This window comes from Aulonocara sp. 'chitande type north' Nkhata Bay, linkage group LG15 (assembly GCF_057382095.1).
Source record: "Aulonocara sp. 'chitande type north' Nkhata Bay isolate Kocher_YH1m ecotype deep benthic linkage group LG15, A_spYH_male_GT1.1, whole genome shotgun sequence".
Classification (NCBI taxonomy): domain Eukaryota; kingdom Metazoa; phylum Chordata; class Actinopteri; order Cichliformes; family Cichlidae; genus Aulonocara; species Aulonocara sp. 'chitande type north' Nkhata Bay.
The window spans coordinates 18,230,678-18,244,968 of record NC_141358.1 but is presented as its reverse complement, the minus strand read 5'-3'; the positions used below and the strand labels follow the sequence as shown (position 1 = coordinate 18,244,968).

Below are 14,291 nucleotides of genomic sequence, written 5' to 3'. Positions count from 1 at the left end.
CAGTGGCCATTCCAGGTTTCCAGGTATGGAAAACTCTAAAATAACCTAGTAGGAAATAAATTCTCAGTCATAAAGACAATTAGAATCCTGAGCACACAAATATATGATTAGTGTCGTCAACCTATCAAATATTTATGACATAATCCTGTGATTTTAACATCTTTAAAGGAGGAGAAGCTGGCAAATAAATCACAGGATTATGTTGGGTTTATTTTTAAATGTCCTCTAGCAGTCAAGTTAGGCATCATTTATTTTCACCATTGCAACCACAGGTGTAGTTGAGGAAGCAGATTACAGACAGTCGCATCTCTCTGGGTAGAGAGGTGGAGGGCTATGAGTTCTGCACGCCTGCCAGAGTCGTGTGCCAAGAGATCTCGTACTGAAGGCAAGGCATTTGGCTGGCTGGCATATACCGGCTGTGCACACACACACACGGCCCATTGAGCATGCTGCTACTATGCCAACAGGGTCATTACCCATGCACTTCCAATACAACAAACCCCTCCCCTCCTGGTGCTAATTAACCAGCATAATCCAAGACTGTGTTACACGCAAAACAAACACTGACGCATGCACATGTGTATACAAAGGCTAACGAGCTCGGCGTTGCCGTGTGCTAGTTTAGAGTTACAATTAAAATAAGCTAAAAGTAGGGCTGCTCGATTATGGCAAAAATGATAATCACGATTATTTTCACTGAAATTGAGATCTCGATTATTTGACGATATTTATTTAACCCTTTAAGACCTACTATAGAACCAAGTCCACCAGAGCTTATATTATTTTATTTATTTTTTTTTTTTTTTTACATGCTGTAGTGCCATTTGTGGGAGCATTTCAAGTTGCTATACATCAATACAACTGTTATAGCCCATATTTTAATAATATGTATGCATTAAGTCCATAGTAATTACATAAATTGCAAAAAAGTGCAATAAACTACAAAAAAATTGAAAATCGCTTTTGTTTTGTTTACATATATTTCTACTTGGAGAAATTTAAGAGGTTTATCCCTCAAAACTTTAAATACAATAAAGTTGCAAAAAATAGTTTACAACAACAGGAAATTTATTTTGAGTGTCTTCATAGTTTTATTTTGGAGATACACCAATTTTTATATACTGCAGGAAAAACAAAAAACAATCCTATGATGCAAATTTGCAAAGAAAACAGCAGGTGCATCATTTCACTGTGGGAAGTGTTACGAACAGCTGATAGGAACGGCAAAGCGTGTTTCTGGAATATTATGTTTTTGTTGCTGCAAGCGCTTTTTATGCAATTTTTGCAAAGCTATATGTGGAAGGAAACCGTGACCGAGGACAAGCTGATGGCATAAGATGTAAGTACAACTCCTCCGGTTTCATATGCAAAACAAATTATTGCGCTAGCTTACACGGTTCCGGTTCTACAGGTATTTAAAAATAGTTACGCAAAACGGAGCGTGCTGCTCTGACCGGCTTTAAAGGGTTAACAATGACTTTAAAAAAATAATATAAAATAGTGTGCAACACCACTGAAGTTTTTTTTTTTTTTTAAACTCTTTTCAACCAACGGCAGTCACTCTCCAAATAACTTCTGCTTAGCTTTCCGAGCTTCCCTCGGGTCCTCTTAATCAGCGGTCTCCAACCTTTTTTGCGCCACGGACCGGTTTATGCCCGACAATATTTTCACGGACCGGCCTTTAAGGTGTCGCGGATAAATGAGGGAGGGGCTAATAATCGGCTCAGTCATTTTTAATGATCGTTGAAAGCCCAGATCGTAATCGTGATTAAAATTCGATTAATTGAGCAGCCCTAGCTAAAAGCTAAGATGTGGTGGGGGATGAGAGGGGTGACACTACAAAGGCAGTTTAAATGCTGTAAGTTAGCTGAAAATAATTCACTGACAGTCACAAAACTATTGACAGAAATGCCACATGTCATGAGTTCATCCCGATGCGTGCCAAGTGTGACAAACAAGTCAGAGTTCAAACAGGTTAAATCTCCATTACTGCAGCGTCTTGGATATTTGCAAATTACTTCCTCTGGAGTTAATTTGCCTTCAGAGGTCTAAGAGGTACTAGAGAAATAAGCATGCTTCAGAAACATTAACAGGCCAATTCCTGATCCAAAGCAACAGGGCTCCTGACTCGAGTGCAACCCAGGACCGCCTCCAGCACAGACCCATTATCATTTCAAACAAGTTCAACAGAACAGTGACAATTTAACTGCCCATGTAATGACATGCTTTAATTACCCCCACAAGGAGCCTCTTGCACCTGCACACCATTCATTTAACAAGAGGCAGGGGATGTGGTGGGCCACAACAACACGCTTCAATGCAGAGTGACCATGGAAATACACACATGTGCCGACACACAACTTACTGTACAACAGGGTTATACAAATAACATGTGCAGCATTCGTTGACAAGCAGGTCACTGTGCCACCTACTTAAGCAATGTTTTTACAATAAGAGACATAATGACTTTTAAAGTATGTGGTGAAAATACTGGAAAAGAAATTGTCATATGATTTAAAAGGTTTCCACCAGAAAAAAAAAAATACATACAGCAGTGCTTGTGAGTCCTTTCAGGTGTAACTTTGAGCCTACATCTGTAGATCAAGTATGACACCTTAATCAAGGTGTCACCCCCCCTCCCCCTTTTACTTCATTTAGACCAATTGCACTTCTTCCTCTGTTAATATGAACACTGGCTACCAAATGGACTGATGATATACCAGACAGTGCTTTTGCTGCAGTGTTTTAAATGTGAAACATACCAAATATATCATTGATCTTTAGCAGAAAAAAAAACAAAAAAAAAACAAAAATCACACACACACACACACACACACACACACACACACACGGGTGGAGCAGGTGCACTGTGCATTTACAGCAAATCTGAAAACACCAGTTTCATTTTGAGCAGACTCTGCAGATGTAAACAGTGGAGTTTTCTTCATCTGTCCCATGAGCTCAGATCCACAAGAGAGTACTCAGACCACCGTCTTAAACGCGTTCATGAATACACCCTCTCTCACCTGTGAGATCACAACAAAGGAGCACATGCAGTCCCCTTCTAGACAGGATTTTAAAAAAAATAAAAAATAAAAAATAAAGCAAAAATCCTTCAGTTACCAACCTTACATACACTGATAAAAACAAAAAAACGTTTAGATAGTAAACTTCGATACATTATGGATGTAGTCGAGCTAAGGAAGGCATTAACTACACAGCAGATGTTATAAAATTACAGTAGGTACACTGTAGAACAGATTCACTGTGCTAAATCTCGCCGTTTTATTCATTTAACATGTTCCCTCTTCTACTTACATCAATGAAATCTGAACTGAAACCTTTACCACTGAAAATGACAAGAGTCTGCATGTTGGACCACGCAGATGCAATTTGAAATTTTGTGCGTCAATTTGCCTCTGGTTATGTTTGCACAAGGTGTTCTCATGACTCTATAGGAAATGGCTCAATGGCAACTTAAAGCCCATTTGCATTCGCAGTGCAGTGGTTTGGTTAAAATATGGTTTACGCCAAAGAAAAATAATGAGCTTATTTTCATACAGTGTGGAAACAGGATGTGTCACATCTTCTTAAAATACCCATCTGCAACATTTTTACCAGTGTTGATGAAAACAGCTGTGATTCTAGAGATTTTGTTCCTTTTAAAAACAAACTTGGCGTTTACGGTTTATTTTTAGTCGACTTACTTTTAAAGATCAATATCCAGAGCCAATTAATTAGTTAATTGTGATGACCGTTTTTACAATAAAACAGAAGCATTACTTTCAGTCACCAAGACTTAGCGATAACGCTATGTTTATGTTATAAACAAAAGTGGCTGTCTGACATTAATAACTGTCGAGTTCCTCTGAAGTCATAAGAAACTTTATATATACGAACATGATATTTACGAGCTCATTAGGAGAGGTTTGATTCCCATTTGAGACACACGAGTCAAAGAGCGTGAAACTGCAATAAATGTCCAAAGATTGAATCTGTAATTGCACTTAACTGTAAAAGATGAGAACTGTAAAGACTGAAATGATCCAGTTATTAGTGAGCCTTTCATGGTAAGATGTCAGTTCATCACAGTTCACTGAAGCCCCCCCCCTCACTCAGTAGCACAGAGCATTTGGACTGTTGTTTACGTCAGTCCGCTAAGTCAGAACCCAAAGTGTGGAGCTACTGCCTGATAAATTTAATCTGTTTACATCTTTGTTTAATAATTTACAGGTTTTTTTACTTAATAAAATTGGAAGAATATGGTCAATCATTTCAGGAACAAAAAAAAAAAAAAAAAAATCTCATTCTGCAGTAAAGCCTAGAGGAACATGCAAAGATAAAAGTAATAAAACTGTAGGCTACCACATCTTAATCACCACTTCTTAAAAAAAAGAAAGGCTCTCTTACGTCCCATTATGTCACTTTGGGAGTTCAGTGCAAGTGGCTAATTGTATAATCGATACAGAACAACGCTGAATCACAGGTGAGACTCGTGTGAGTAGCTTTCCACAGACCAGCCCTGGGACCAGAGGAGGATGGATGGGGGAGGGAGCCACACAGAGCAAAGATAATTGTTTACTAGAGGCCTATGCAGCCGTCTCCTAGCAACAGCTCTGACACGCTCCGTATCAGGTGTGGTTAACCATGGCAGCCTGCTTTAGCCTCTCTCTCTCTGTGTGTGTGTGCATGCGCGTCGAAAAAAAAAAAATAATATAGCTGCCCCTCAGCCAGAGAGGGGAGGAAGGAGGAAAGACCTACATTACATGAGCCAAAGTGCATCACCAAAGCACTGAAATGCTCTGCTTCATTCTCATATTCAGATGCATCAATAAGAATCCTTGTCTGAGAAATGCGATGATACTCAAGAACATTTTCCGCTGCTCAAGCTCAAATTTGCTGACGTTTATAAGACAAAGAGTTCTATGTTAGAAGGTTTTGTCTGCTACGGAGTTTTACTCTGATAACGGGTCAGGAGCAAATAGATCACATGTTATAGGTGATATGTGGTGTTGGATATGCATATATATTGCTAGATGCAGTATCCAACCACTTCACTTCCTTTTTCCATTCATCTTGCAAGTACTTCACACCTGTCAAATGTGTGCACAGCATACTTTAACACAATTACTACCTAGTATCCCAGAATGTGCATCTTTATCCTAGGATGTATAATTCATAACTTGATACAAGCACAATGACTGAGTTGGGGACTGTGTCCTTGACCATCTTCTAGGAGTCAGTCGAGGTTTTTGTACTTTTATTCTCAACAGAAGCATGAAACAGGAATTCCAATAATTTATGTTTGCTCCAGAAAAGAGTTATGTAAAATAAAATTTAGCAGGTACGGCTAAGTTGAGATGTCATTTAATTGTGAATCAAATCTGCTCACAGTTGAAATAATCAGCCGCATGAGACCAACTACACATTAAGGGAGTGCGTGAGCGGAAGAACAAATAAACCAACCTGTAGCACACTCACTATCCCTTTACCATAGATGGGTCAGAGTGTTTAAAAACTCTTTATTCTAGGAAACAAACTATTTTAAGAAATATGTAGTTTAAGCATTTTAATGACACTGATGCCTGGTGTAGATCCCAGTAGAGTTTAAACTACCTCCCTACATCCATTAACTAGCAGAGTGAGGATGGAGGCTTGATACATGTCAAAGCCTGGAGCGGATAGAGTTACAGGCAGGATCACATCAAACGGACGTCCGGCTGATGTCACTTGAGGGCAGGGAGGATGAGAGAAAGATAGGAAAAGAAATTCCACCGGCAATTTCATTAGTGTTCAAATGGAAGTAAGACGTGGCTCTCTCTTTCACTTGCTCTCCAGAAGTACGCACGCAGCATGAGCCAACAAAAAGGAAACTCAATAAGAGTGGCCAAACAAGGCACTAACTTGGTCAGCTCATCTGCGAGCTGGAGCATGTGAATCTACATTGCATAAGGTCCATGGGCTTTATTAAACATGAACGCTGTTTTTATTTTAATGAGCAAATAGGCTTATTTTTAATCTTTCTAAGGCCAAGATTAAGAAAATCAGTGATTAACCTAGTCTGGCCTAAATAATGGAAACGCAGGGAAATGACTAGCCTAACCCTGATTTAACCATCATTGAGTCTGTTCCTTTTTCCCCCCCCTTTGGCCCAGTCTGCTCATAATCAACTGGGACCCAAGTCAAGAACCTCCAATCAGAGCCGCTCCATCACCATAATGTTCAGTAAGTTACAGACAAGATGGGTGATAGTAGCCAAACACAAAGCAATGTCTAACAAAGGTTTGGTAGATTTCGTTTCCAGTTTGGACAAATGAAACCAATTCGGTGCATTCTGAATTCTATGTGGAAACCCCTGCATTCTATTTGAAGGCCACCAGATGGCGATGGCTGCGATTATAAAAAATAAAAATAAATAAATAAATAACAAGACTGATATAGATTTCTATGGGAAACAGATTTTTATCCATCAATCCTTTTTCTGAAGCTGGCTTGCAGAGGCAGCAGCCTAAGCAGAGAAGCTCAGACCTCCCCGTTCCTCGTCCTCCAGCCTATTCAAGTGAACATGGAAGTGGTGCTCCCAGGCCAGCCAAAAGATGCAAGCGTGTCCTGGGTCTACCCCGAGGCCTTATTCTGGTAGGACATGCTTAGAACACCTCATGCAGGAGGCGCTCATCCTGGTCAAACGCCTGAACCACCTCAGCTGGGTCATTTTGATGTGGAGTAGCAGCAGCTCTACGCAGAGTCCCTCCGAAGGTTATTATATTTTATTGACAGGACACAGACTGAAATGCTAGGATGGCTCCTGCGTTGCCTACTAACATTACGAGATTGAACGTTAGCATTGGGAACACAGTTGATTTTTCAGCTGCAATGCCAACTATCTCAAACAAAATAGCAATATTTCCTAAGAAAAATAATATTTTAAGAAGATGTTGCATTGAAACTCATTCCCCCTCGAATTCTTTGGACAGATCTTGTCTATGGATAGTTCCTTCACTAAATTTAAAGGATTTCCTCCCTTTGTCTACAAAGCTGGACAGTATCACTTGGATATTGGTTTGACTGCCTTTCCTATCCGCAAGTTAGGGTGGACACATCGCAGAAGTTGTACTAGTCGCAATCTTCCATGTGCTGTTTTTTTGCGTGCTTATGGACATCTTTCTTCTTCAGCATGTAAGGACAGACTGGAACACTTGTAGACATATGCTGCCCCCTTCAGTTCCAGAAGAACTGTAGTGGCAGATATGCTGCACGCGGTACCCACGGTAATAAAGAAAAACACGAGTACCATCGTGTTGTCAGAATATCTGAATCAAAAGTTCTAAGTATTGGTTCTGGTGACATCCTAATTACAATATGAATGTCGGTCTAACAAAAAGATTTAAAGCCACGAGAGTATAAGCAGTAAATTTAGGACTGAAGAAAGAGAGAGAGAAGAAAAAAGTGGAGGCTGAGCTCAGAGGTGGCATCACTAATCAGTCTTTTTACTGGCATGCTGTCAAGAGAACAACAAGACAGAGAATCACTGGGAGAATTCCAAAGAATGGATAAAAATCAGCCATTAGCAGCTGAATCATACTGGTGTGATGATAGAAGAACAGAAGAAACTATGATGCATAGAGCCACTATTTCTGTGGAGACAATCGTCTCCAGGAATACATGATAACCTTTTTTTGTTACAGCCTGAGTGCTCTACACAAGACTGAGATTAAATGTTCACTTTCAGATTTAGCTTAGGTGAACGGTTTAATTGAAACTTAGTGTCTTTAGCAGCAACATAACCATCGATCTAAATTACGCAGACTTGCATAGCCAAGATCCTAGGATTCAAATTTCCGCTATCATAAGAAAGTGTGAGACTAATTAAGTGTATGTTTAAGTATGAACAAGAACATTTATTATCATCAAAAAAAGCAACCTAAGCAGAATTTTTTCTGTTGACATCAACATCTGATAAGGATCAAAATTGAGAGCAGGAATAAAATCATTCATTCTGCTCAAGCCTGATTCAAGATGACAGAAGAGTCCAGGCCTCGCTGGTTTTCATGTGGCTCGAAATGGGCAGTTGACCAGATGACACAGCCAATAGTACACTGCATCTTTGTTTCTTCAGTGAGGAAAGAAACAAGGCCACAGCCAGTGACCCCGAAGACTTGTTGTGACATCTGGCACTGGAATACTGCGACGTTATCAGCCGGGCACTTAACAGAAGTACGACACACCAGAACAGCCCTCTTCACCTCTGCCTCAAGTTGTTGAGATCCTCAGTGGATCATATTTTATGAGATATGAACCATGTAGTTAGTCCATATGAAGTTTGAGTTAGACTCGAAGGAATACTCAACTCAGATGAATTATAACTTGATGGTGAATATATATGGCTAGACATTGACTTTTTTGTCTTTTAGCCTTTTATCAAGTCATTTTGGACACAGCAGACTGCCTCAATTTGAGGAAAGATTTCAGGCATTTTAAGTCATTAATAAATATGGTGCTCCATCCTTTTCAAAGGATCAAAAGGCAATTAACATAGCCTTTGGGCTATTTGCACAAAAGCTGTTGATTATCCCGGAATCCTTTCCATGGTACAGAAAAATCCCTTTGTCGGATCAATTCATATGAAGAACACCTCCAGGTACCCAAGTGGGCAATTAAGGTTCCCAAGGGGCCACATGAGAAAACGGGCCCTTATTGTTAAGCTCACAGTGAGCAGAGACTTCAACAATAAGCTGAACTCACTGCTCACTGTTAATTTTATCTCGTCAGAAGCTTATTGGTGCAGTCCTCCACAACAGGCCCATTTTCTCAGGTTAACATGGGAAAATTAATTGCCCACTCCTGCTCCAGGTGGTAGATGTATTATCATTCAGTTCCACTAGCATGAGGTGCAGACCAGTAATTGGCGCCAGGAACAGAATAAAATGTCTACTAGACACGCCGAGAATCGACTAAAACGGCTCATGATCCAAGGAATACAACATCACCTCTACAACACTGGGCAGGGAGTCTAACATATGGCCATTCGTAGCTTCCAACCAGCTGTCACTGGCTTGCTGATGTTTAAGCAATGTGACAGAAGACAGGTAAAGACCGATGAATTCAAGTGTAGAGCACAACGTTTTGCTCAGATTCAGTGAAAAGTTAAAAAGAAAAATTTTTTTTTGAAAATGAATATTTTAATTTATGATTATGTTCATTTGCCCAATCACATTACAGCTCCTAATGGCTTTAATTCCTTAACAGTTAATAGGATTTCTCCCAGCCTCTTGAATTAAAGCTAAACATCTCCACTTAAACTGAATATTTATTGCACAAATAATCACTGTGGTGGCATACACTCAAAATTATGCCTTTGTATCCAAATGCTTCTAGACATTATTTCCTCTGAACCTAAAAAGTAAGTAAATGCAGCTGTTATTTCACTATTGGTCAACCACTTGTACTTAAGTTCACTTCGTTTATCATAATAAAACCTGAAGCACTCAATTAGTTAGGAAACTGCTGCTGATTTTGTCATCCATCCTCAACTGCAGTTCAAAAGACAGCACACACATCCTGGTCTAAACAGCAGCCAATAATGTGCAGTACAGTTCCTTTGACACAAAACATCCCCCTAAAGACGTTTTAACGTCTACCCCAACTGTGTCAGACGTCTGCGTTCGCATATTGAGTTTCACTGGCTACTTTATAGTAAAGAACACCTTTAGGTGTTCGAGGCTGTGTGAAAACAGTGCTTGACATTAGAGTGTCCAAAGGAAAGCACTCATTATCATAAAAACCTCAAACAGTAAAATTGCTCCTTTATCAGCTATCAGTTATCTGGAGGGAAATGAGGTTAACTGGCCTGGAAGGACCACAAGCAGCCACCTAGCAAGCACAGCATGAGAGGAGGCTCCTGGGTGCTGAAGAGGGGCGGAGAGTTGTCAAAACCAGCCAGAAGTGCACATCGAGCTACTACCCAAAGGCATCATTCACTCCAACTTGACGCATATTTCAAACTTTGAGCATAATGTAACACATTCATTATTGTATTACAGAATTCATCCAACCAGCACCTACAACCAGGCTGCATCCCCTCAATCTCCTACACCTGTAAAACTTGGCTGTTGAATGTTGCTATGTGTGAAAGTAGGAGTTTTCACTCCCACACACCAACAATCACCCCACAAAACTGCGAGTAGCAAACAATAAGGTTCAACCTTTAAGTTAACGAGCTAAGGCTCAATAAATTGATTTGACTTTAAAATCAGCAATTTGCTGATGCAAAAAGCATTGCCGTAACCATTTCTCCATAAAAGCAGAAGCACTCCCCATCCGCCACCATCTACATATCAAAGCATTTCAGAGTAATCACCCCATCACGGCCTTGACAGGTGCAAGCTGGTGGCCTGGAACAAAGCCAATCCTCATATATCAGGGCAACTTTAAAAGATGACCCAGTTGACACTGCGAAACACTGTAACTGCAATCGGATCCTTGTGAAGCATGTAATCATTTAGCCCCGATGTGTGTCAGTTCTCATAAGGACAGGATGCTGCTAAGCACCCCCTTTAATGAGGTCTAGCTTCTCTGTAATAAGACAGAGGAGGTGGGAGATGCTACAAAATCATTTTGGATCACTGCTTTAAATCTATTCCAACTGCGACTCCTTTACAGGTTCTTGTCTCCAGTCTTAACAGCATAAAGGAGAATCGCTTTAATTTGAGCCGCAACAAGCAATTGTTGATATAGCTGCTCAAAAGTTAAAGGTAATCTGCAATCGTTTTCATAATGGGTCAGAAATTTTACTCACTTTCAAATAGAAAAAAAACAAAAAACAAAGCAAAACCAACTTGGGGGGTTTCAGCTTCTGATGTGTTTCTCAGACCTTTGAGAAATAAGCTCCAGATGAAATAATCAACAAAATAACTGACTGTCAACTAAATTTGGAAGCAACTGTTAGCTGTAGTTTTTTTTATTTTTTTAATCTTGTGGATCTTATTTTGAAAATATGAACTTTTCTCCAGGTAGGTGCTGCTGGGGAAAACCTCATTATGCAGAATACCAGAGCGTTTTCTACCCACGAGTTTCTGCAGGTGTGTGCTTGCGCGCGCGTGTGTGTGTGCCCGCGGGTACATGTAACAAGGAGGGGGAAAAAACCCAAACCCGCCCTACATTTTAAACCGGGTTCAAAATGATGCACTGTCTGAAGAAAGGGTAAAGAAAGGCTTAACTGGAGCAAGAGAAATCACTCACCGGCCAAGCAAACTGGAAGGGGATCACAATCCTGCCAGCATCGCCGACTTTATTCGGGTTATTGTTGGCGCCCTTAAGAGAAAACGTATTTCCACCGACAACTTGCGTAGATTCAGCTCCGAACGTGCAGGAGCCAGTGGTGGCCACCTCCATCTGATATTCCTTCAGGCACACTTTGAAGTAAGTGTCGCACTCGTCTTGAGTGCAGCTCAGGTCCTGGGAGCTCCGGGGACCGTCGCAGCACTCCCCGTCCGCCAACTCGCCGTTTACATTCTCCACGGAGATCAGCTGCAGCTCGAAATAGCCGGTTGACTGGGACACCTACAACCAACGTATATACATTTTTTTAATAGAGAGAACTACATATAGGCTCTTGTGGAGAAATTACAGCATAATTTATACATCTTAATCTGGTGCGTAAAAAAATAGTATGGAAGTGGCCAAATCTGAGTCTTACTCTCCATTTAAAACGGTATAGAGGTTTTGGAGATTGGGTGGATGTGCCACAATATTTTTCTGCATCATGAATGGAGCACGTGAACAGCGTACAGTTTGCACGCTGGGATTTTAGACAATCAGGTTACTCTCAGACGGGAGCGAATTAACCGCTGCAGCAGCCAATTGATGCAATCCAACTTACAACTTGTTTGGTTCAGGCCTAATTCTCTCCCCTCAAGAAGATGAAGAAATTCAAATAAAGGAGTCAGCATTAAACCAAAATGGAGAGTAGCCTGTATCAATTCCTTACACTTGTCATGGTAACACGATCACATGCTCCACAACTGACGGCTACGTAATTCAATTATCGATTAATGTGACGCGAATATGCGTCGCCGGAGAGCCAACGCATCGCTCCACGCCCACCAACTTTTTAATTTGAATTTTAAACATTTTTTTTTAAATTAGCAGAATTAAATACGAGTAATAAATAAATTATTTTTAAAAACACCCTCTTACCTCCGTCCATAACGTCAACAGCAGGCACACTATTGGGAAGCAATTCCTAATCCTGGTGAGATTCCACATGCCTCCGACTAATTAGAGTGATATGTGGGGAGGGGGGGACGATCTAAAAAAAAAAAAAAAAAAAAAAGAAGACAAACAGCCGCGGACCCGGCGACTAGTTCCTCCTCTCCATACATGCAAAGATGGAATATTGACACGCGTGTCGTCTCCAACGTGTACGTCCCGATTTCAGCGAGGCATTACATGCGTGTGTGTGAACAGGCGGCGGATTGCAGGCGCAGTGATGGTCCATGTACAGCAGCGTCCCTCCGTCAAATCTCTCCACACAGCAACTGAGATGTTTCGTTGCCACAGCCTGAGGAGAGGATGTTTGCTGTGATTGGCAGCTCCGCAAACCACTTACAAATTGGCCTGCGGGCAGTCTCTGAGCCAACCGGATTAAGGGGCGGACAATAGTATAATAACCCCCACTTCAATCCTCCTCCACCCAAAACTTGAATTGTACTGCCTTTCTATTGAGCTTCATTTAGACAAACCGCATTACAGCGTGCAAACAAAGCAGGGGTCGACTTTAATTAAACGCGGCCGCAAAGATATTATAATGAGCATGGCCATTAGCCTATGTCAAATTAGGAACTTATCGGCGCTGCTGTGCTTTTAATTACAGTCTTAATTAGGCCCAGAGACAAATTTGGATGGGTGTTTAAATGAAGTGACGCCCGATGGCAGAAGGCACATTAAAAAAATGATTTGCTCCTAAAGTTAAAAATAAAAAATAAAGCCCTACAAGTGTGCTAAATGTTTGGCGTTAATCTGCGGGGATTACTTGATTCGTTTACAGTACAGTTTCATTTTCTTTTCAAGTGGTTGCTTTTGATTTGATCTAATAATGCTTAAAATTGTTGCCACTAACACCGTTTTTGGAGTGATATGGAGAAATAAAGAGGTGCTAAAGTATTTAATCTAATCATCCACATTTCTGGATTATTAACTGCGATTAAAGGTTAAAAAAAAGAGGAAGGAAAAAAAATACTCCATACAACGCAACACTTTTCAGTCCACGAATTGCAGTTTAGAGCGCCCTCTACTGTCTATGCAATACTCGTCAACTTTAAAAATATGAAATCATGTTCGAATTTTTCCAGTATTTTTTAGGTGTTGCGCGGATCTTAAGTTAAAAACACAAACCTACTGTTGGTGCAGCATTTCCCATCATACATTTTCTCTTGTTTCCTTTGCTTCTCTGTTCTCTGCTGCATCTCATTGCTATTTTATTTGACCACACAAATCCACAATAAAACCTCTCCCTTATTGACTTAATGAGCTTCCTTGTCCTCAGCTCATTCCGCTGCCTTTATACTCCACGAGGAGTGGAGGTGACCCCCTCTCGAAGAACGCAACGACAGCAGCAAGCGCGTTTGGTCATATAAAATGACTCCTCTTCTCTCAGATTGTACACAGAGAAATACATGCTCACAGAAACAGATGTTTGGGATACCTGCATCACCTGACAGCGCACTCAGGTGATCTGGTCCTCCCTGACAGATGGTCAGTCCTTACCAGTGTTTTTCCATGCTTTTTAAGCCCATTATAAGCACAGCAATACTCATTTCTCAAAGCATGTTCAAGCTCTTTTGATATTTCTTTCTTCCTGCATTGAAGAAGTGAATTAAGGTCACTTCTAATAGGCAAGCTGCAACTAGCGGCTGCTCACTCCGAAACCTAAAGCACCTGCTGTGAAAAAGGCTGCTGTGAAAAGGCTCCCACTTTAACCATTCCAGTTATTCACCCACAACTAAGAATGAATTCTCCTTTAATCTAATTTACACTTTTACAACTTCCTCATCTTCGACCCGATTGAGCCAGAGTGTCCACAAATTGTATTTCTTCAGTACTATGAGCCACACCATAGCATGAGCGTGATTTGTAGGTTAAAGCTCCCGATATCCAGTAGTTTAGCAGCCCTTTATTTGTTATTTTGCTAAATACTATAATCATGTAAGGTTTTAAGTAAGATGTGCACTCATATTAACAGGACTGGATGTTTTTGACTGCAACATTAACTGCATGGGTCATAGATGGGAGGT

General features: G+C 40.7%; 1 protein-coding gene across 2 annotated transcripts in view; it reads right to left on the bottom strand.

The window, feature by feature from the left end:
• Nucleotides 1-12,600, bottom strand: part of jag2b (jagged canonical Notch ligand 2b) — a 42,916-nt gene extending 30,316 nt beyond the window's left edge. Inside the window, exons 1-2 of one of the 2 annotated variants that reach the window (XM_086264778.1) lie at nt 12,196-12,600; nt 11,239-11,559 (exon numbers count right to left, since the gene is read on the bottom strand). In XM_086264778.1, the coding sequence (XP_086120904.1) occupies nt 11,239-11,559; nt 12,196-12,264 (390 nt within the window). In that variant the 5' untranslated portion in view covers nt 12,265-12,600. The remainder of the gene's footprint in view (nt 1-11,238; nt 11,560-12,195) is intronic. The other variant, XM_086264779.1, reaches the window with a different exon arrangement.
• Nucleotides 12,601-14,291: the final 1,691 nt, after the last annotated feature.